The sequence below is a fragment of the Doryrhamphus excisus genome, chromosome 5 (genome assembly GCF_030265055.1).
Source record: "Doryrhamphus excisus isolate RoL2022-K1 chromosome 5, RoL_Dexc_1.0, whole genome shotgun sequence".
Taxonomy (NCBI): Eukaryota; Metazoa; Chordata; class Actinopteri; order Syngnathiformes; family Syngnathidae; genus Doryrhamphus; species Doryrhamphus excisus.
Window position 1 is genome coordinate 21,869,243 of NC_080470.1, and position 22,359 is coordinate 21,891,601.

The 22,359-nt window shown below is 40.5% G+C and overlaps 4 protein-coding genes across 11 annotated transcripts; 2 read left to right on the top strand and 2 right to left on the bottom strand.

Annotated features, from left to right (window-relative positions):
* The first annotated feature begins 316 nt into the window (after window positions 1-316).
* nit2 (nitrilase family, member 2) lies at window positions 317-6,477 on the top strand. Of its 4 annotated transcripts, none has more exons than XM_058073952.1 (11): window positions 322-514; window positions 647-765; window positions 832-952; window positions 1,138-1,226; window positions 1,293-1,386; window positions 1,472-1,546; window positions 2,862-3,001; window positions 3,071-3,169; window positions 3,732-3,787; window positions 3,864-4,758; window positions 6,007-6,477. In XM_058073952.1, exons 1-10 carry the CDS (start codon window positions 487-489, stop codon window positions 3,880-3,882), a joined length of 840 nt encoding a protein of 279 aa, XP_057929935.1. In that variant the 5' UTR covers window positions 322-486; the 3' UTR covers window positions 3,883-4,758; window positions 6,007-6,477. The 4 variants fall into 4 exon arrangements, with proteins under 4 accessions (XP_057929936.1, XP_057929935.1, XP_057929933.1 ...); XM_058073950.1 differs by having other exon boundaries at window positions 329-514; window positions 2,923-3,001; window positions 3,843-4,758; window positions 6,007-6,474; XM_058073951.1 differs by having other exon boundaries at window positions 345-514; window positions 2,923-3,001; window positions 6,007-6,469.
* Window positions 686-8,664, bottom strand: LOC131129955 (ICOS ligand-like). Of its 2 annotated transcripts, XR_009129934.1 has the most exons (6): window positions 8,266-8,664; window positions 6,685-7,014; window positions 6,205-6,492; window positions 5,964-6,134; window positions 5,656-5,801; window positions 686-4,915 (listed from the first exon to the last, which is right to left on the bottom strand). XR_009129934.1 is itself a non-coding variant. In XM_058073949.1 (5 exons), exons 1-5 carry the CDS (start codon window positions 8,327-8,329, stop codon window positions 5,728-5,730), a joined length of 927 nt encoding a protein of 308 aa, XP_057929932.1. In that variant the 5' UTR covers window positions 8,330-8,664; the 3' UTR covers window positions 692-5,727. The 2 variants fall into 2 exon arrangements, 1 of the variants encoding a protein (XP_057929932.1); XM_058073949.1 differs by having other exon boundaries at window positions 692-5,801.
* A 1,395-nt stretch (window positions 8,665-10,059) lies between these two features.
* On the top strand, window positions 10,060-15,991 carry gtpbp6 (GTP binding protein 6 (putative)). Of its 2 annotated transcripts, none has more exons than XM_058073828.1 (10): window positions 10,060-10,891; window positions 10,962-11,099; window positions 12,297-12,367; window positions 12,435-12,565; window positions 14,028-14,098; window positions 14,161-14,316; window positions 14,394-14,602; window positions 15,214-15,362; window positions 15,455-15,607; window positions 15,708-15,991. In XM_058073828.1, exons 1-10 carry the CDS (start codon window positions 10,456-10,458, stop codon window positions 15,832-15,834), a joined length of 1,641 nt encoding a protein of 546 aa, XP_057929811.1. In that variant the 5' UTR covers window positions 10,060-10,455; the 3' UTR covers window positions 15,835-15,991. The 2 variants fall into 2 exon arrangements, with proteins under 2 accessions (XP_057929811.1, XP_057929810.1); XM_058073827.1 differs by having other exon boundaries at window positions 10,067-10,891; window positions 14,161-14,319.
* si:dkey-66a8.7 (PI-PLC X domain-containing protein 1) lies at window positions 12,962-22,346 on the bottom strand. 3 transcript variants are annotated; one of them, XM_058073829.1, is made up of 7 exons: window positions 21,777-22,346; window positions 20,722-20,849; window positions 20,322-20,458; window positions 19,196-19,324; window positions 18,970-19,125; window positions 18,715-18,898; window positions 12,965-16,681 (listed from the first exon to the last, which is right to left on the bottom strand). In XM_058073829.1, exons 2-7 carry the CDS (start codon window positions 20,801-20,803, stop codon window positions 16,416-16,418), a joined length of 954 nt encoding a protein of 317 aa, XP_057929812.1. In that variant the 5' UTR covers window positions 20,804-20,849; window positions 21,777-22,346; the 3' UTR covers window positions 12,965-16,415. The 3 variants fall into 3 exon arrangements, with proteins under 3 accessions (XP_057929814.1, XP_057929812.1, XP_057929813.1); XM_058073830.1 differs by having other exon boundaries at window positions 20,722-20,833; window positions 21,777-21,847; XM_058073831.1 differs by lacking the exons at window positions 19,196-19,324; window positions 21,777-22,346 and having other exon boundaries at window positions 12,962-16,681; window positions 20,722-21,754.
* Window positions 22,347-22,359: the final 13 nt, after the last annotated feature.

Below are 22,359 nucleotides of genomic sequence, written 5' to 3' on the forward strand. Positions count from 1 at the left end.
TTTGGAAAATTCAAACTTTACAACTTTTTTCTTGTAATGTTTTGAATTTATTCATGTGTTATTCGTGTATGCTGTATTTTGTTGGTTTGTGTTGACTACCAGGCCGCACTAACCACTAGTACCACTAGTTATACAGTAATGATTGATTGAAGTCGCCAATGAGGAAACTCCAAATCTCGCACAGAAACGCGATTGGCGGACACTCTTCCGCCCCCTTCGCCAAGACTTCCTTTCTAATTTCAAATTAAAGCTAATTCTCCTTACGCAAGTAAAAACGTAACCACTTAAGGTATGATGGAGATTTGTGGATTATTATAATACTCAAATATTAAGTTTTGAGATAGTTATAATGGTCAAAAAGCCAAACTAGACCAAGCTAATTAAGCTCGAAACATTTATTTTGAATAGCTTTTTGTAAGCTAGCTATCCGGTGTTGGGTACGCTGTGGTTAGCATATTTACAAGTCATGATAAAGTAGCCACATTCATGTCTGCAATTACAAAGGCAATGTCCAGTAAGTGTTTTTCTTACAACTTATCTTTTACACAAATTTGTAGCCAACTGTCCCCTCGCTGCGTTTTAACTTTTACGCAGTTCTTCCCTCCTACAAACAGTAATAACAGTCAATGGCGTCTTGTTCCGTCAGAGTTCCGCCTGGCAGTCATTCAGCTGCAGGTGAGCAGCGTCAAGGCGGACAACCTGAGCCGGGCCAGGAGGCTCATCAACGAGGCGGCGGGACAAGGCAGCAAAGTGGTGCTTTTGCCGGTGAGGAACAATCAAGGTAAAAAGATTGACAACATGAGCCTGAAGGAGCCAAATCATGCTTCGCAGGAATGCTTCAATTCGCCGTATGGAACTGGATTCTTTGCTTCTTACGCTGAGAGGATCCCAGGGGAGTCCGCTCAGGTCCTGTCCCAGGCTGCCAAGGACAACAACATATATCTGGTAGGAGGTGAGATGCTGAAATAACTTAAACCTGCAATAAAAGCCTGTTGTAGTGAACATACGGCAACGGAAAGATGACAAAACTGTACTATTAACACATACTACTGGTACTGTATATCATGATTTAAAAAGTTCTAACAGGGTATGTGAGAAAGCGGTCAACTAAAGCTGTCTGCTACTGTTGTGGTCCAGGCTCCATCCCTGAGGAAGATGCTGGCAAGTTGTACAACAGCTGTCTTGTGTTTGGGCCTGATGGAGAGCTCCTCGTCAAACACAGGAAGGTACACCAAACATATGTGAACATACACAACATATTGTGAACCAAACATTTTTGTCGCCCCTTCAAGATCCATCTCTTTGACATCGACATTCCGGAGAAGATCTGCTTCCAGGAGTCGGAGACACTAAGCCCCGGCAGCACCTTGTCTGTGTTTGACACACGTGAGTAGCGTTTCCAACACTTTTTTCCGATGTTTGCTGTCCTGCTGTGTTGTTTTACGGAGTCAATGTTGGCTTACCTTTGTAGCTTTCTGCAAGGTGGGAGTGGGGATCTGTTACGACATGAGATTTGCCGAGCTGGCACAGCTCTACAGCAGGAAGGGTGAGTGGCTCGCCTCTCACTTATTGTCTGGATTCTCATTTCCGACTCGCGTGACATGTTTGGGTTGATCCCTTGTTGCTAGGCGGACTTCATCATGAAAAACATACTAATTGACAAGATGAAAGAAGTCTTTATTGATAGTCACTTTTCTTGGCACCATGTTAGACCGAGCAGCCGGGGCAGTGGCGTGTTTCTTTGGTCATAGTCACGTTTTGGAAAAGCCAAAGAAAAAGCTGGTGGGGAAACTTTTATTTTTTTAAAGAATAGGAAAAAAATATATAAGTCAAAATATTTAAGAGAAAAAAGTTATAATGGTGGGCGGCACGGCGGTCGTGTGGTTAGCGCGCAGACCCCACAGCTAGGAGACCAGGGTTCAATTCCACCCTCGGGCATCTCTGTGTGGAGTTTGCATGTTCTCCCCGTGCATGCGTGGGTTTTCTCCGGGTACTCCGGTTTCCTCCCACATTCCAAAAACATGCTAGGTTAATTGGCGACTCCAAATTGTCCATAGGTATGAATGTGAGTGTGAATGGTTGTTTGTCTATATGTGCCCTGTGATTGGCTGGCGACCAGCCCAGGGTGTACCCCGCCTCTCGCCCGAAGACAGCTGGGATAGGCTCCAGCACCCCCCGTGACCCTCGTGAGGAAAAAGCGGTAGAAAATGAATGAATGAAAAGTTATAATGGTAGGAAAAAAGTTTTAATTTTATGAAAATAACCTTAGAGTTTAAATATTAAACAAAAAGACATTCTTTAGAAAAAAAAACAGTTGCGGAAAAAGTTCTTACCAGAAAAGTTCTTAATTGTTTTGTGTGCATTTTCATCTCTTATAATTATTATGAGAAAAAAAGTTGTATTCTAACGAGAAAAAAAGACAAAAAATGTTCTGAGAATAAACTCTATATATTAGAATGAAGTAATTTTAGTAGCATAGATATTATTTTGTCAAAGTCATAATATAAGGAATAGGCTGGCATTATAGTCATCATTTTATGAAAAGAAAATTTGAATATTTTGAAAATTTTAAAAAAATGTGGGGGAAAAAAAGCAAAGAGTGAAATATTAAATAAAATGTATGAAGACAAAGACAAAAAGCAAATATTAGCAAAATTAAAGAAAAAACAAAAATGGAGGAGAAATAGAATAGAGTGAATTTGATAGCAATAATATGCTTCTCACCTATATGACAAAGCTGAGATGCAGTTAGCATGTTAGCAGGTGTTAGCATGCTTTACAGAATATGAAACTGTCCCTTGCATCCTTTCTTTTTCACTGTGTGCTACTGGGTGCAATACAATGTGGCGTTTAACCGTAAGGAAAGGAAGGAACAGAGTGCCATCTGCTGGATATGTTTGAGAACACGTCTTTGGTGCTCAGGGTGTCAGCTGCTGGTCTATCCAGGAGCCTTCAACATGACCACAGGCCCCGCCCACTGGGAGCTCCTGCAGAGGGGCAGGTGAGGCTGTGGATGTGTGTTTTTGTTTATTTTAAGAACTCCAACAGACGGCTGTCGCTTCCTTCGCAGGGCGCTGGACAACCAGGTGTACGTGGCCACGGCATCACCCGCCAGAGACGAGGGTGCCTCCTACGTGGCCTGGGGTCACAGCAGCGTGGTGAACCCCTGGTGAGATGCAGCACATCTTCATAATAATAATAATAATAATAATCCAACATAATGGATGCTATTTGTCACATAAGCTTAAAGAGCGGGACAAGGGCGGTCGAGTGGTTAGGGCGCAGACCTCACAGCTAGGAGACCAGGGTTCAATTCCACCCTCGGCCATCTTTGTGTGGAGCTTGCATGTTCTCCCCGTGCATGCGTGGGTTCTCTCCGGGTACTCCGGTTTCCTCCCACATTCCAAAAACATGCTAGGTTAATTGGCCACTCCAAATTGTCCATAGGTATGAATGTGAGTGTGAATGGTTGTTTGTCTATATGTGCCCTGTGATTGGCTGGCCACCAGTCCAGGGTGTATCCCGCCTCTCGCCCGAAGACCCTCGTGAGGAAAAAGCGGTAGAAAATGATCGAATGAATGAGCGGGACAAGAGGACACAAACATCAGTTGGTCAGAGGAAGGAGCGTTTTCTTTCAGGTGGAGAAGCCAGCGTGCTCTTCCTCTTATGACCTCTAGGTGTCGCAGCTCGTGTTTGGCCACATGTCCAACCATGCAAATGTCTGCTTTCAGGGGAGAAGTTATCTCCAAGGCCGGTGCAGAGGAGGCCATCATCTACGCCGATATCGGTGAGATTCCACGTTGATGCTCCAAAAAATGTATAGATTTTGAAAAAAAAAGTAGCATCTGATATGCTGATCTCAGATCTGCAGTTCCTGGCTGATGTGCGACAGCAGATCCCCATCACGGCCCAACGCCGCCACGATCTCTATGCCGTGACGAGTGCTCAGGATGCACGGAGATGAAAGGGCCCGCCTCCTTGAACTGGAAGCATGCGTGTGATTTCTGATGCTTACTGCCAAGAATGAAGTCATCACATCATCCATGATGTCATGGTGTAAATATCAATCGTGGATTCATTAGTAGAAAGAAGCAAAGTGGAATAAACGTTTGCCACTTTTGCCATGTGGACATCTTTTATTTAGAAAACCTTTTGAAAAGGATCACATCAAGGATGCCACTTTATCATGTTGATATTTTCTAAAGTTATGCCAAAGTTTCAGATAACGAGGTTTGCACATTTGGAAGTGAGCCCTGAAAGAAGTTTGGCTCAAAACGCTTGGTTTCAGAAGGCGTGGTAAAACTGTTCCTTTGTGATGTCACAGAGGAGCCACCGTCCTTATATGGGTGTGGCTGTAGGCCAAATACACTCTCTGCCCTCCCCCATGCTCTGCTGAGAGGCAAGCTCCGGCAGACGTTACTGTATTTGGTGATTCCCAGCAAGAGAAAAAATATTTCCATCTGTCAGCATTTCACATGGGACTGTTTTTATGAACATGGACGTGAAATGTCGGACACGCTGTGAGTCCACGGAGGTGGAATAAACCACGGTGCTCACTGCCTGGAACACATAATGACCACAATTCCACTTCCGTTGCAGTTAGTAAACACGGCGCCCTCAAGTCCGGCTTCTGGGCATCACTCTGACAAAGTGTGTTCGACAATGAGTGCTCCTTCTCAGGCGGGCGAGGTTGGAGGCAATGGCCACAGGTCCGACTTCTCCTGAGCTCCACTGCACCAGCGGTGCCGACTTGCCATGGTAAGTCGGGTAGTAGATCATGAGCTACCAGTAGCTTTTCATTTAGCTCTCCATTCATTTATTATCAACTCCTATACCCACTATATTAGAAAGTGGGCTTTGTTCATAGTTGGGGAGTGTGAGCAATCACAGCAGAGTGGGCGTATCTGAAGGCAGGCTGTGGGTGGAATAAATTAAAACAAACCATTTTGGTGTTGAAGCACAAATCCAAGGAAATACAGCTGGAATAGGTGCAGATTCTGGAAGATTTTTAAAGTTTTCTATGCGGGTTATTGTGTGTAGCTGCTCTACAGGAGTCCACAACTCAATACAAAGGGTGGGAAAATGAGCCATTTAAAATATGTTTTTCTCTTTGGAATGTTTTTTCTGTTAATATTTTAATTCTTCTGTTCTTATTCTTCTTCTTTTTTTTTTATTTATTTCAGCTTCTTTCTTACGTATAGTCTTGTAATTAGGACTTATATCCATAATTATTCTCATAATACTTTCATCTTTTCCCCCAAACCTAATTTTTCCAAAAACAACCTTATTTTTTTTTGTTGTTTCTCATCATATTCTGGCTTTTATAAAAGAAGGATTTTATTCTTATTTTGTTCTTTTTTTCTCTTTTGTTCTGTGCTGACACCTGCTAATATCATGCGTTTATTCTTGTCTAATTCCAAATTTTCTTGGAAGAAATCAACTTTTTTCCTTTAATATTTCAACCCCTGGTTGAATATTTCCCATTCTACATACAGTATGTGTGTGTATTTCTTTTATACTAGATAAGTACTTCTAGAAATGTAGCTGATATCACAAACAATGTTCTAAAATACTTATGGAAGCATCCTAACCATCTTGAACAAAAATCAATAGGTTGAAACACATAAATAAAGCCGCCTTAGATGAGGTCCTAACCTGGGGGTTGGGGACCGGGGGCTGGAGACCAGGGGTGTCCAAATCCAAACATGCAGCTGTATTTGTATGGGTCTAAACGTTTGTCTCCCACGACTGCATGCTCATCACCTCCGTTTCCTCCGTCTCCCGACGTCTCCTGTTGTGTTCTGATGGAAACAAAATAATCGGTGTATTTTTTTTATTGATTATCCCTGCTTAACTTCTTTTTACACTTCCAGAACTAATTTAAGCCTCAAGCCATTGAATTCATAGGTCCAGTTTGACCCCGGAACAGACTATTTGTGTTTCCTAGGAATGATAGCTCCTACCTCTGCTCCTCCTGATGTGTTCTATTTTCTTCTTCTTACTCAGCCGGTCCAGGTAGATCTGGTAGCCCACGCCCACGGCCACCATGACGCCCACCACCATGCAGAGGGCGGTGCTAAACATCCACATGGCCTTCGTCGCTCGACTCACCACCGGGCCGCTCCACACGGCGTCTGAGCATCACAAGGAGGTAAAAGCGTTTATAAACAGTCCACCCCGCCCGCCATCTGAGGTCACACTCACGGGTGGAGGAGGTCAAGTTTTCGTTCATGGGCGGGTTCTCGATGACGCACGACACGTTGGTGTTTGAGATGTTGATGGTCAAGTAGCTGGTGACGTTGTAGAGGTGAGAGTCAGGCAGTAGTCCCACCAGGGTCTTTACGGAGCCGCCGCCGGCCTCCGGGGCGCCGCCGTCCACCAGCCAGTGCACGACGGGCTCGGGGAAGCCGCCGGCGGAGTGGCACAGGAAGACACTTTCTTCGTCGTCCTCCTCAGGAGCCTCCCAGTGCAACACGGGCGGGCTGAAAGGAGCTGTCGGAGGAACAGGGAGCTCTCACTCAGAGTCCAGAGTCCGACCGTAACATCAATGTTCTCCATACTTTTACATATTAATTACATCAATTCATAAAAAGCATCCAATCGGACACTTGCTATGATATGTTGTGATATATTAAGCAGCACGATAGTTGAGGAATGTCAATTTGGTGTTCCTTGGACACTGACCTGCCACCCTGAGACACAGCCTGCACGCCTGCACGCTGGGACCCCCCCGAGAGGTGAAGAACAGCCTGTACGACGTGTTGTCCTCCTGGGGGGCCACCACGGGCAGCTCCAGGGTGAAGTTTCCGGTCGCGCGAGCATCCGCCGACATGGTGACACGGTTAGCATGCATGTCATCCTCCTCCTCGTCGTCGTCTCCTGTCCACGTGGACCTGAGCACCACATCCTCGTTCCTCCACCACTCCACGGAGACATTGTCAGAGGTCACAGCGTCGGGGTAGAAGCAAGGCAGGGAGAGAGGCTGGCCGACCATGCCCAGCACACACTCGGCGTCTACGGCGGGAAAAAAAACAGGCTTCGCTACACATCTATTATTGTTATTACAATATTAGTATTATTATTAAGGTTACTAAAATATTGTAACAGGTCAATAACACTCAATCAGTTATTACTTAGGCCTATAAATATATTTTTTAAATCGTGCAATAAATATTTTACAATAAAAATAATTTGTAAAATATTTTAAATATTACATATTTTAAATTTATTTATTTTATGTATTTATTATTATTATTTATTTATTTATTCATTATTTATAATAAATAAATTTATAATAAACTTATACATTTACTATTTATTTTAAATATTTTAAATATTTTGGCAATATTTGCAAAAATGGCCCACCTGCAGTACCACCACAGCCCACCATGGGGCCACAGCCCACACTTTGGGAATCACTGGTCTAGCAAATAGGCTGACCTTGCATGTTCAAATGTAACGTTAGCGGTGTCCCCCACATAGCTATGCTAAAGTTGCTCAAAGGACATTAGCTTACGTTTTTTTTTTATATTGCCTGGGCCTTCATTTGCATATTTGTTCCACCTTCTATCATGTGGCATTTCATACTTGAGTCCAAACTGCGGCCCGTCAATGTTTTTGTTATTGGTCTGTGGCACATGCTAGGAATACAATTTTAAAAGTCCAACTATTCAAGATTTTCATTCATTCATTCATTTTCTACAGCTTTTCCTCACGAGAGTCGCGGGGGGTGCTGGAGCCTATACACCCTGGACTGGTCGCCAGCCAATCACAGGACACATATAGACAAACAACCATTCACACTCACATTCATACCTATGGACAATTTGGAGTCGCCAATTAACCTAGCATGTTTTTGGAATGTGGGAGGAAACCGGAGTACCCGGAGAAAACCCACGCATGCACAGGGAGAACATGCAAACTCCACACAGAGATGTCCGAGGGTGGAATTGAACCCTGGTCTCCTAGCTGTGAGGTCTGCGCGCTAACCACTAGACCGCTGTGCCGCCCTGTATACAGCAGTTTTTCAAAAAATAAGATACCGATAATTATTGGTTGCGATAATTATTGGACATCCCTAACCAGAAAAAAGTTGAAATATTTGGAAAATCAAAAAAACGCACAACAGCAGAAGTGAGGAAAAAGAGCAAAGAGTGAAGCTGATGATAGTAATAGTCATAATAATAGTCATCATAATAGTAATAATAATAGGCATTGTCACCTGCAGTGTACAGTATGTCACAAAGCTGAAGGTGGGCCTCTTACCCAAAGTGGAGCAGAGAGTGAAGAAGGCGAGCAGCAGTCCTGTTGGCCAAAGTGGTCCCAGCATGGCCGCCTGGCCGGGCCCCCCTCCCCCAATTACGATGTCAATCCTTTTCTTGTATAAAAACCACGTTAACCTCGCCAACGGAGTGTCATGTTCTCCTGCTCCTCCAAGTCCTTCCTTCACCCCGAAGGAATGCCGGGGTCATGTCGGGTCTTGTCGGTCCTCCAAACCTGCCCTCTGTGGTTTGATCCCCCGGCTAGAATAATGCAAAGGTACCACTCTCTTGCTTACGTCCTGTCGCCTGACGTCCGCTTCTCCTGAGCCATGGAGGAGTTTGGTTCGACCTGTTTGACTTCTTCCGCCTCGCCCACACCCACAGGCAACCCGGAGCGTGGGGAGGTTCGGTCGGCAGTGAGTCAGTGTTTCACCATGTCGGGCGCCGCCTCAGGTGAGCAACGTCACCGTGTCATACATCCGAGAATGGATGAGGAAAATACACTGTATTCATTCATGCTTTCATACAGGTTACTATTAGCAGATATTCATATATACGGTATACAATCAATTATGATTATATATTATTGTATATGTATAATATATATTATACATTATATATAATTATGTATTACTATATTATATAACACATACATATACATATTAATACATTTTATTAATATAATAAATAACGTTTCTATATTATCCATATGACTAATAATCGATACTGTAATAAATATTATGTTTTTAGATCTCACATATAATTATATATATTATATATAATTATGTATTACTATATTATATAACACTATACATAATATACTGAATATTATATACATTTAGTTATATAAAAATCATTTTAATCATTATTTATTCACAAAAATAAAAATATAATTACATTATTTATGTATTAATTATAACAAATAACTACCTTTTACACTGATTAGTGGTGTGTAAAATTATTATTTCCTCATAAATATTGTATATGCATGATTATAATATCTATAATAATTATTGAAGACATTTGTATCTTTAGTATTAGTATATATCATATACTAATATATATGATCATTCTTAATATTGAATTATACATAATACATTTTATTAATATAATAAATAACGTTTCTATATTATCCATATGACTTTAATAAATTGTCGATACTGTAATAAATATATTATTATATTATATTATAATATTATATTTTAGATCTCACAAAATCATTTAATTGAAATTATGTATTTACAGATATCTATACATATTAAACATATATACTTGAAATATAACAATTATTATATAATATGAATTATTCATGTAAAATGATGATCATTGTCACATCAAATACGTATATACGATTTATATATATTTATAATTGATTTATGAATGAAAATCGAAACAAAATTGAGAGAAAAAGTGAAATTCAACCTGGCTTTAAAGCGTAATAACACAAGTTATCCTTTAGAGGGCAGTCTACAGACGCTATCGTAGAGAAACGACTACAATCAAGAGAATGTATAATTGTATATTATATTATTATTGTATTGTATTATTATCGTATATTATCAAATGAATTGCTAATGTTTGTGACCTAGCTGGATTCGATCAATACCGAAAGTGAATGGAAGCACGATGACAATCTAAGCATTAGCTATCGTAAGAAAACGAGGACAATAGAGATAAGTCATATTTTAGATTAAATAATTAAATAAAATGTACACTAGTCACACGTGAATTCGCTGGATGTGTTTTCGTATGTATAATCTACACAACAAAACCAATACCGGAAGTGACGTACAAGGAAGCAGCGCGATAAATGTTACGCCAAACACTGAAATTTTATTTTACAAGCAATGTCTTGCAGGATCCGTTGTTCTAGCTACGGGGGATTCAAAGCCACCCTTATATCTAAAATAACAATGTTCTTCCATATTAAATTATAGATGTGCCCCAATAGGTAAATATTGATGAAGTAGCGTAACATTTAGTACAAAAACGTTATGCCTGCAAGTCCGCGTGTAGGATAAAGTCTTTAAAAAATTCCAGAAAGTCAATGTGTTGTGTCAAGTAGAGTAAAACCTGAAAACAATGACGGAAAGACATCGATAAAAGTGAAATGTCATGGAGTTGGTGGTCCTAGGTGAGCACCATGTGGTTTCTCAATCTATCGGCGCACGCGAACAAGCATGAAGAGGAATAAATGCTACATTTTGGATATAGGTTAGTTTATTTAGAACACATGAGTGACAGCATGCTTGCCAACATGGCGACGTTAAGAAAGCTCCATATGCTGCACCGAGCCTGCACGCTCAACAACACAACGAGAGGAGCTTCAAAGGCTGTCCCCGCGATGATGAGATGTCTTCCCCAGCCGAGCGGTTCCTTGGTACCGCAGTGTAGCAGAACATTTGCCCTCTTTGGCTCCACCTTGAGACATGCAGACGACTTCACTGGACGATTCACAAGCCAAGTATATGATGAGGAGGATGATGATGAGGACTTTATGGAGGACCAGGAGGTGGAGGAACTGTTCCAGGAGCTGCAGCCTAACACAACCACCCCAGGGGGCCACCACCGTGTTTTTGTGGTCCACCCTGATGTCAAGTGGGGGAGCAGGAAGCAATACCTGACCACAGGTAATTCAAATGATACATACATGCAATTATGCTTCTAATGGATGCATTCATCAACTCTAACCTTCTTCAGCGGAGCTGATGATGGCTGAGGCCGTGGGGCTCATCAACACGCTGGACAAGTGGACGGTGGTGGACAAGCTCATCCTCTCCACCAAGACTCCAGAGAAGAAGATGATTTTCGGAAAAGGCAACTTTCAGACTCTTACAGGTGATTTGTTGCATGGGTTGTCATGTTTTGAGGACTTGGCCCAAGACTTAAGTATACGTATAAATAATACTACTTAAATTAAGTATTAAATATTAAAAGAATAAAGTCAAAATATTATTGGAATACAATCATTGGAGACATGAAATTCAAAAAAAACCCAATAGATTTAATTTACGAGAATAAAGCCAAAATATTAAGACAAAAAAACAGTCATAATTTTATAAGAATAAAGTCAATAAGAGAGAAAAAGCTGTAATTTTAGGAGTACAACATTGTAATATTATGAGGAAAAAAATGTCATAGAAATATTAATTAATACTATATTATTAACTATATTAATATATTACTATATTAATATATTACTATATTAATATATTAATACTATATTAATATTAATACTACTTAAATTAAGTATTAAATATTAAAGGAATAAAGTCAAAATATTATTGGAATACAATAATTGGAGACATGAAATTCCCCAAAAAAAACCAATAGATTTAATTTACGAGAATAAAGTCAAAATATTAAGACAAAAAAGTTGTATTCAAATCAGAAAAACAGTCATAATTTTATAAGAATAAAGTCAATAAGAGAGAAAAAGCTGTAATTTTATGAGTACAACATTGTAATATTATGAGGAAAAAAATGTATTTGAAATATATTTTTTTTAAGTTGTACTCTAATATTATCACAATCAAACAGCAAATAAAATGAGATATTTTTTGGTGTCCGATAATTATTGATACAGATAATTATCAGCCTGATATATACACATATATATATATGTTCATTCCACCACAGGAGATATGTCATGTTACACATATCGGTATCGGAAATGGAGAGTTGGACATTATCAGCATATCGTTTTTGGCATAAAAAGCCAAATATCGGACATCTCTAGTAATAATATTATGGAAATAAAGTCCAATACTATGAGAATAATCTCATAATTCTCACAATAAATAGTTGAAATATTAGGAAATTAAAAAAACAGCTAAAATGTGAAAACATTTTCCAAGAATAAAGTCAAACTATGAAGAGAAAACGTCATACATGAAATAATAAATGAGTAATATTAATAATAATAATAATACATTTTATTAATAATAATAAAAAAATGTCATTTTACCTTGCATAAGACTTAAAATCTTAAAGAAAATATATATTTTTATAATTAAAAGACTTGTCTCCCTTTAGAGAAGATAAGACAAACAGCGGGCATCACTGCAGTTTTTGTCAACGTGGAGCGTCTCTCTCCGTTGTCTGAGGTAAGATCACCTCATGTTTCGCAAATGTGATGCACTGAGACTGGACTGACGGGAGTCGCCCGCTCAGAGAGCGCTTGAGGAGGCCTGGGGGGTCAAAGTGATGGACAGATACTCCGTGGTCCTCCACATATTCCGCTGCAACGCCAGAACCAAAGAAGCTAAGCTGCAGATATCTCTGGCTGAGATCCCCCTACTCAGGTAACTCTTGGACTATTTAACAAACACAAGTCATTTACTGCATCAATTCAATGACATACACTTTGATGTGGGCGGCACGGCGGTTGAGTGGTTAGCGCGCCGACCTCACAGCTAGGAGACCCGAGTTCAATCCCACCCTCGGCCATCTCTGTGTGGAGTTTGCATGTTCTCCCCCGTGCATGCGTGGGTTTTCTCCGGGTACTCCGGTTTCCTCCCACATTCCAAAAACATGCTAGGTTAATTGGTGACTCCAAATTGTCCATAGGTATGAATGTGAGTGTGAATGGTTGTTTGTCTATATGTGCCCTGTGATTGGCTGGCCACCAGTCCAGGGTGTACCCCGCCTCTCGCCCGAAGACAGCTGGGATAGGCTCCAGCGACCCTCGTAAGGAAAAAGCGGTAGAAAATGAATGAATGAAGAATAAAATCAATCAATCTGTAATAAATAAATAAATATAATAATAATAATAAAATGGCAAATAATAAAAACTTAAGAAACCACATATAGTTGGTGGGTAGACAAATTATTTTTTTCAGATTAAAATGAACAAAGCATTATTAGAGCCCTGTAGACGTGACAAAACACGACTATAGTCATATTTATACTCAACATATTGCACAACTGCAGGGTCTTGAGACACATGCTAACTCGCAAACTAGAGAGCTAGCGACCTAAATGGTAGCCTCCAAGTTCATTCATTCAATTTCCTTTAAATTTAAACAGCCAAAAACTACCACTTCCACACGGATAGGGAGGATAACTATTAACAGTTATTTAACCTTTAACATGAACATTAATCAAACGTAATAATTTTTTCTGGGTACATGATACCATACAGCATCCATATCAAACTTGCGCAGGCCGCAGTAACATTAAACTTTCATATCAAGGCGTATCAAGGGCCTCAAACTAGTGTCCTGCGGGCCACATTTGGTCCGCGGGCCGCATGTTTGAGACCCCTGGGCTAGAATAAACGTGTTTTTGTTGCCACTGCACTCCTACAATATTAGAGGCAATCTTTACCTGCTCGGTTATACTTGCACAAATGTTATGTGTAGTAAATCTAGCACTTAACCGCCATTAACGTTAGCTACATCAAGACTAACTCACCTCATTTTAAATTACGTTTACGTGTTTTGACCCTCGAAAGCTGCCGTAGTCGAGAGGAAGTGGGACGGGCTTCGTTAATATGTTTAGTACACTTAAAAAAGAAAAGGTAACGTGTGTGAAATTGTCACAGTGTATCACTAATTTATATGAGTAGCACTATAAAATGAATCCCAACAAAGTCACGTGAAAAACAGTCGCTGTTGTAATGCATGCTGGGACTTGTAGTGCGTTATCAACACTGGTCTGTTTTGAGGTAAAAATGATTTTGTTGTCCAAATAAAGTGAGTGAAAAGCACTGTAATGTCATTTATATGTATGTTTTTGGTGATATCTTCTTCTACGTCCTTCCAGGTCACGTGTGAAGAATGAATTCATGAACTTGGATCAGCAAGGTGGAGGCTCCAGATACATCGGAGGCTCAGGTAACATTTGTTGTGACTCCACTCGATAAGCAAACTTCTCATCCTCTTCGTGGTCTGTGCAGGTGAGACGCAGATGGAAGTCCAGCAGAGGCTTTTGAAGGAGCGAGAGATGAAGATCCGCTCAGCTCTGGAAAAGCTGAAGAGGAGGAGGCACCTGCTTCACTCTCGGAGGAAACACAAGGAGTTCCCCCTGGTGTCTGTCTTAGGATACACCAACTGTGGTGATTGTGTGCAGACACTCGGCACAGCGCTCTCGTTCTCTTTTCTGATGTTCTTCATCCGTTTGTCCTTCCAGGTAAAACCACTCTGATCAAAGCGCTCACGGGCGACAGCCACCTCCAGCCTAAAAATCAGCTCTTCGCCACGCTGGACGTGACGGTCCACGCGGGCCAGCTGCCCAACCGCATGACGGCGCTGTATGTGGACACAATCGGCTTCCTGTCGCAGCTGCCGCACCAACTCATCGATTCCTTTTCCGCCACACTGGAGGACATTAAACACTCTGTAGGTGTTTGATGCTTCTTTCTAAATAGCAGTGACGTTGCAAAAATCCAGTCACATGATTTATTTATTTTTTTTAATTCTTGGATCTGTGACCCAATTTGGGTCCCAACCTACTAGTTGAGAATCACTGACCTACAGCAATCTGGTGAACTTTTTATTTACTAAAGAAAATAATAATTCTAATTATATACTACATTTTAGAAACATTTGATATGCCTGTTTGCATTTTAGACATTGCAAACTATATCAACATTCATTTTCTACCGCTTTTCCTCAGCCTATCCCAGCTGTCTGGTGGCCAGCCAATCACAGGGCACATATAGACAAACAACCATTCACACTCACATTCATACCTATGGACAATTTGGAGTCGCCAATTAACCTAGCATGTTTTTGGAATGTGGGAGGAAACCGGAGTACCCGGAGAAAACCCACGCATGCACGGGGAGAACATGCAAACTCCACACAGAGATAACAGAGGGTGGAATCGAACTCTGGTCTCCTAGCTGTGATGCCTACGTGCTAACCACTCGTCCACTGTGAAAATAATGGTCATTGTGCAACTGGTATTATTTTTTTTTTTTTTACCAGTATTTGTTTATGACCTCCAGGACCTGCTGGTCCACGTCAGAGACATCAGCCACCCGGAGACGACCAATCAGAAGGCCAATGTGTTGAACGTTTTAAAGAACCTTCAAGTGCCCGACCGCCTCCTGAGCTCCATGATCGAAGTCCACAATAAAATAGACCTCCTGGACAAGTAAGAAAGAGCACGTCGTCCATGCTCAGGCTAAGAAAAGAAGGCCGAAAGTCACGTATGTGTACTTTGTGCCATCATGTGTTTCTTTTCAGGTACGAGGCGACTGAGCCTGATGCTTTGCCCATCTCCGCTCTGGAGGAGCGTGGCCTGGAGGCGCTGCGGGAGGTTGTGGAGGAGCGCATTGTGGCCTCTACGGGTATGCGTGCCCTCAGCCTGAAAGTGAAGCTCAGCACGCCTCAGCTCAGGTGAGTGTCGGCAGCACGTTACAACAAGTAAGGCGGCCATGTCGAGGTCAGCGTCATTAAAGATGTCTTTTATCGGGGACGGGGGGGTGGGGTTTGGTAGCTGGCTGTACAAGGAGGCCGCCGTGCAGGACGTGAGCGTGGACGCGGACGAGGGCTCGGCAGTGGTCAAGGTCATCATCAGTGGCGCCGCCTACGGACGCTACAAGAAGTTCTTTGTGGACGGGTAGCAAACGTTGAGAGTAACACACGTTCTTGTTTGATTAGCAAATAACATATTGAACACCTTTAATTCACCAGTAGTCAATGTGACAACAGCCATACGAATGTCTCATATTGTCAAATAATGCTGTCAAAATAAAAAGGAGTTCATCACACTCGCTAAAATCTAAGCTATATTCATCATATTCCTCTATTAATTATTACGAACTACATCACTTTCTAACGTATGTACTGTTTTTAATATTGTATTGATTCCGCTTTATCCTCACTGGAGTGGCAGGGGTATGCTGGAGCCTATCCCAGCTGTCTTGGGGTGAGAGGCGGGGTACACCCTGGACTGGTGGCCAGCCAATCACAGGGCACATATAGATGCACACGCACGCACGAGAAGAACATGCAAACTCCACACAGATGAACCCAGGTCTGATTTATGCTAACTACTATAATCCAAACTATAAATATAGTTTTTAAAGATTTATTCTATTTGAATTTTTGTAATGATTAATTGGATATTTTAGTCGTTGAATATCTTTTCATACATTGTGGTTCCTGTCATGAGATGGTGCAGGTGTACCTAATGAAGCGTCCATCAATAAGAGGTTTCCATGTGAGACTTTTTGTTTGGCAGCAGTTTCCTGTTCAGGCCGATGACGAGTGAGCAGAGAGGAAGCGGGCCCACAAAGTCCCCCGCGATGATGTTGAGGTCCGTGTGGTTCGACCCGGGTCTCTGGTCCTGCAGCCACTTGCTCAGGTGGTCCCAGTGGGTGAAAGTGAGCGTACGCAGGGACTGCTTAGGGTTGGTCAAGATGTACTTCCTGTCTGCTGTCAGGTTCAGGCCTGTCACAAAGAATCCCCCTGAAAGAAATATTTACAACTATACTCATCTGCTGGCATCACACTATAATAATACACCAGTAATATATCAATACATTCATACAATATAGTCATTGAAATATGCAGACAATGTTCATGTGTCAATACTTTGTGTCTCCTGTAGGTGGCATTAGTCACTACTAATCAAATCCTATGGGGGGCCCACAGAGTGGAACGGAACATGAGATTACTTCATGTACTTTTTCATTTCAATTTATGCATACCAAATATCTAAAAGTCCAGAAATGATTTGGCAGACAAGATTCATTATTGGTTTATGAAAAAAAAACATATAGTCATAAGAATAATAAACTGTATATTTATGTCTGTGACACAGATATGAGTAACAAACTTCCAAATGGATGGGAATGGGAAATATTATACTGCAGAATTATGGACATATTTAAAACTGGACCCACTTTTTTGGAAATTATTTTTTATTATTTTATTTTTTAGAATATTTTAGGGAATTATTTCATTAAAATAAATAAAATAGATAAGGGCGCAAATTAGAGAAATAATTGTATTTTTTTTCATTAATACATTGCAATTTCATTTTTAAACTATTTTAATTTTACTTATGCATTCATTGATTTTCTACCGCTTTTCCTCACGGGGGTCGTGGGGGGTGCTGGAGCCTATCCTAGCTGTCTTCGGGCGAGAGGCGGGGTACACCCTGGACTGGTGGCCAGCCAATCACAGGGCACATATAGACAAACAACCATTCACACTCACATTCATACCTATGGACAATTTGGAGTCACCAATTAACCTAGCATGTTTTTGGAATGTGGGAGGAAACCGGAGTACCCGGAGAAAACCCACGCATGCACGGGGAGAACATGCAAACTCCACACAGAGTTCAGGAATTGAACTCTGGTGTCCTAGCTGTGAGGTCTGCGCGCTAACCATTCGACCGCCGTGCCGCCCCCTTTATTATACATAACTATAGTAATATAACAAATATTACACTGAGGAATTTTGGAAATATTCAAAACATTTCAAAGAATATTTTTTAAAGAATAATTTAATTAACATAGGGAATTTTAAAATAATTACAGAAATAATTTGATGGTCCCATCACATCTCATCTACAAACACGACTCCATCTGACTGGTCACGCCGCCTGACCTCTTCTGGATTACATCATCACAACAAAAAACACGCAAATTTGACCAATGTCCGCCTGCTCTCTCGCTGCCTAGATCACATGACAAACTCGTATTATCTCAAACTCCTTCATTCATTTTGTACCGCTTATCCTCATGAGGGAACTGTCCCTCCTAAATGTCCGTTGCCTTAGTAACGAGGCCCTCATCCAGATGGAATAATTCACAGGGAATAAAATGGACTTCCTCTGCTTGACTGAAACCTGGCACAAACCTCTGGACTACTTCACCCTGAATCAGACACCTCTGTCCTGATGGATGGGGTGGTGGAACAGCATCGAGCAATGACTATCTTGAAAAGCCAGAAATACACAAAGAAGAAGAAATATTACACTGTGGAATTATTTTATTCATAATTGGTCCCACTTCATTACTTTCATGTTATTTATATATATTATATTTAATATAATTAAAATTTGGGTAATATTTAAAAGTAGACCCATGTCATGGAAGTCACTGAGAATGATGTTTTAATTTGTAATAATTTTTTTTGAATAAATGAATTAAAATAAAATACATGGAATAAATGTTTTCAAAATAATAATTGTATTTCTTACTTGACGGAATGCATTCATGTCTAATTTATTTTACTTTTATTGCTACTTGGAAGAAAATCCAGAAGGTGAAGTTAAACTGTGTAATTTTAGGAAATATTCAAAGTTGGACATTTAGTGATTGTGATGATTATCTGATATTGATATTGATATTGACACTGATATTGGTGGGACATTTCCAGAAAATGGATGGAAATGAATGTATGTAGATACCTTTTCTTCAAGACTAATGTTAGTGTGGGTAGGGTAGAGTAAAGTAGGGTAAGGTAAGAAGTCATGCTTTTAGTCTCACGTGGACGTCCAAGCTGTTGGTTCCACTCCAGGTAGCTGATGGCGCCGCGGGCTGTACGTTGGTTGGCCCACCAGTAGGGGATGGCAGGGAGCAGCTGAGCGTGTCTGGACGCCACATCCGCGTCGTAGGACAGGAGCACCTGGCGACCCAGCGCCCACAGACTCCTTAAGCTCAGGTGTGCTTCCTGTGGGAATGATTTACTTATTTTCTTAATGTCATTTCTTGCCAGTGTCTTCCATTGTGTAAGGCACTCACGTCCCACCGACACAGCTTCGAGCCAAAGAGCTTCTTGAGTAAGACGATGAACGACTCGTGGAATTTATCGTTAATGCCCTCAAAGTGTCTGCAGGCCAGGATGACGATCTCCTTGGGGTGGGAGTCCAGCCAGGCGGCCACGGATGACAGTGTGTCCTGATGGAACAATGACAAGCTTCATATTTACACCCGCAACGCATTCAGAACGTCTGGCGTTGGCGCTCACCAGGACTGTGACATGCGTGTACAGGATGTGCGTGAAGTGCAAGCATGTGGACGAGTCGTTGGGTTTGCGCGCCACACGGAGGTCGAAGTAGCGAATGCCCATGGACAGCTGCTCCTCGATGCTGTGGTCCTGTTTCACCACACAAGCTCGTGATGAAGACGAAAATGTGATGATGGACACAACAGCACGTTAAACTTCAGCGCGATGAATAATAAACCTAAAGGCAACCTCATGATGACTTCACCAAAGTCATATATGTACCGTAAAAAGGGGTTACAAGGGACGGCAGGGTAATAACGGACAATTTTCGGGGAAAATTGTGGTAGCTGCCCAGCTGGTGTTGGGTGGTTCACCATAAATAATAAATAACTACATAAAATTATCATGAATAACTCATAAATTAAAAAAGTAAAGTTAATAATAAATAAGAAACAACTCACATAAATAACACAAAAATAATTATAATATACGTATATTATATAAATTATTATATATTATATAAATATTTAAAACATACAGATTTCTTTGCACCCAAATATTTTCAAATATTTCAACTTTTCTTCTTTAGTTTTGTTACTTTCTCCTAATGTTACTGCTTTAAAAAAAATTTAAAAAGTATAATTGGTGTTTTGTTTGTTTTTCATAAAAATGGCAATTTTTTTCCTTTAATATTTCAAGTTTATGCTACTAAGGTAACATTATTACTTAGATTTCAACTTTTTCCTCCTAATATTTTGAACTTAATTTTTTTCCTTTTCCATTTTTTTCGTCTTTAATTCGTTTTTAATCAAATATTTTATTTTATTTATTATTTTTAAAAATTGATTTTTATTTTATTTTATTTTATATAAATAAAAAATATATACGTATGTTGTGTATACCACAGTGTTATATACTTATTGAATCATCCGGTATATTATATAGTTGGATGAAAAACAAATATACCAAATATTTATAATGTTTATGTATAAAACAAACATAAAAATATGTATATTTATTTGTTATTTGTACATTTTCATGAACGAGAAATGATTATAATGTGTAATCTGTAACACAGCTATACGTATTTAATTGCTCGTCTTGTATATTGAACAATCGCCTAAGGTGTTGTGAGAACGGGATGTACCTGCGTGGTGGCCCACTTGAAGATGGTGGGTCTGGTGAAGCAGCAGCAAAGTCCGTCCAAGATCCTGAAGAGGTCGGACTCTGACCTCACCAGGGGGGAGTTGATGTCCAGACAGTAGCTCATGGTGTCATGGCTCCCTGGTGGTGGATAACAACAGAAGAATCAATAATACAATACAAGGAAAAACAATGTCAAGCTTTTAAGTCTGACATGTTGAACTGGTTTGAGCTGACAGACATGCTTCAACTCTTAGGCATGCAAACATCCACATTTACACGTGAACAAAGCATGCAAATAGGAATTATATTCATCACAATACATTGTAAAAAGACACATTTGATGTGTGGTTTGTAGTTGTACTACTGGAATTATTAGAGTTTCGAACAGAATAAAGAGGTACCGGGTATGGCCAGGTGGTTGAGAGGGACGTCCCATAGCTCCTCAGGCAATGCTGCCATCCAGTCCTGACACCAGTGATCCATGTCTGCCCTCTGCTTCGGTAGGTCACAAGCCTAAAAACTCACAATCCTGAGAGACCTTCAGTCGTCATCATTCAATCGATGCTGATCGACTGTCCGATCCATTCCAAAGGCTCGCGTAAGCAGGACAAACAGGAAGTTGGTGATAGTTTGGACAGCTCAGCAGCCACTCCACCTGCAGCTGGGTTTTCTTTGCGCATGCTCACTTGACGCGACAAAGATGAATGGTTAGCGAGATGGTTCACTCCCGCTCGCTCAGCTGCTAGTTTGCTGGCGAGGTGGTCGATTCGTTTGTGGTTTTAAACGGAAACCCGCTACGAAGCTCACATGTATATGTAAGAAAAATATATATTAACGAATAGCAGTATAACTACAGCACAATGCTGTTCCTTTTTTAAAATATTTTTTTTAAATAGATGGCGAGATGATTCACTCCGGCTTGCTCAGCTGCTAGCTTGCAAGGTGGTTTGCTAGCTAGGCGGTCTATTCCTTTGTGCCTTTAAACGGAAACCCGCTACGAAGCTCACATGTAGATGTAAAAAATAAAAGATATATTAACGAATACCAATGTAACACAATCACACTGCTATTCTTTTTTTAAATCCATTTTTTAAATAGATGGCGAGATGATTCGCCATCAAGCAGCAAGACTCCGGCTTGCTCAGCTGCTAGCTTGCTAACTCGTTTGCTATAGCTAGGTGGTCAATTCCTTAGCACTTTTAAACGGAAATCCGCGACGAAGTTCAAAAATGTAGATGTGAAAAATAGAAAAATATTAACGAATAATAGTGTAACGCCAGCATACGGCTGTTCCTTTTTATCCAATGTTTTTTTAAGTATTTAATTGATAGTTTCACCATTTTCTCTCACAATTACATTTTATTTTTGTTTTGTCAAATTGCTTTTCCAATCTAACACAAAGCCAATAATTACTTTTACTTGTGAAAAATAAACTACATACAGTATAATGACTTACATGTACATTGTTTCGAATAACCAACAGGGGGCGAGGAGACACCACTGTGGATGTACAGGTATGGTATTGCCGCCATACCCATGTTTTATGTGATGGGAAGTTCAGTTCGGCTCTTTTCTGAAAGTCGACTGACTCGTTCGTCTCCCAAACGGCTCTCAGTTTGTCATTGGTAGCCTCACATTTTAGCCTAAATTAGCAGGTACGAAAAGTTTGGGTGTTGAATTAAACAAATACAATTGCTTTCAAAATGATTCAACCCCCATTGCAGGAAAGTTTTTGGAAAGTGAAAAAAACATTAAATAGTAAAATCTTAGATGGACTTCTAAATTAACTTAATGCAGCTACAATTACAACAATACCTTTTTATAATACAATAACAAATACCCTTTTTGTGGTTTGCGCAATGGCAAAATTATTCAACCCCTTAAAGATGACCACTCAGTAGAACAGAGGTTTCAATCAGGTGTTTTCAGTCAGGTGTTGACAACACCTGTAGATGTGGACGGAACCATAACGAGCAACAATCAAGCAGATTTAAAACCATGGTGATACTCAGTTCCTTCTAGACAATCAGTGGTATTTT

Bases quoted from the DNA above. Each gene is read 5' to 3' on its own strand.
- nit2 (XM_058073950.1), top strand. From the start codon at position 487: ATGTCTGCAATTACAAAGGCAATGTCCA. The intron at 953-1,137 runs GTGAGATGCTGA...GTTGTGGTCCAG, and splicing joins CAACATATATCTGGTAGGAG to GCTCCATCCCTGAGGAAGAT. The intron at 1,227-1,292 runs GTACACCAAACA...CGCCCCTTCAAG, and splicing joins TCCTCGTCAAACACAGGAAG to ATCCATCTCTTTGACATCGA.
- LOC131129955 (XM_058073949.1), bottom strand. From the start codon at position 8,329: ATGCTGGGACCACTTTGGCCAACAGGACTGCTGCTCGCCTTCTTCACT. The intron at 7,015-8,265 runs GTAAGAGGCCCA...TTCCCGCCGTAG, and splicing joins CACTCTCTGCTCCACTTTGG to ACGCCGAGTGTGTGCTGGGC. The intron at 6,135-6,204 runs GTGAGTGTGACC...TGTGATGCTCAG, and splicing joins AAACTTGACCTCCTCCACCC to ACGCCGTGTGGAGCGGCCCG.
- gtpbp6 (XM_058073827.1), top strand. From the start codon at position 10,456: ATGCTACATTTTGGATATAGGTTAGTTTATTTAGAACACATGAGTGAC. The intron at 11,100-12,296 runs GTGATTTGTTGC...GTCTCCCTTTAG, and splicing joins CAACTTTCAGACTCTTACAG to AGAAGATAAGACAAACAGCG. The intron at 15,363-15,454 runs GTAAGAAAGAGC...GTTTCTTTTCAG, and splicing joins AAAATAGACCTCCTGGACAA to GTACGAGGCGACTGAGCCTG.
- si:dkey-66a8.7 (XM_058073829.1), bottom strand. From the start codon at position 20,803: ATGGATCACTGGTGTCAGGACTGGATGGCAGCATTGCCTGAGGAGCTA. The intron at 20,459-20,721 runs GTACCTCTTTAT...ATCCACCACCAG, and splicing joins CAACCACCTGGCCATACCCG to GGAGCCATGACACCATGAGC. The intron at 19,126-19,195 runs GTGAGCGCCAAC...TTGTTCCATCAG, and splicing joins ACACGCATGTCACAGTCCTG to GACACACTGTCATCCGTGGC.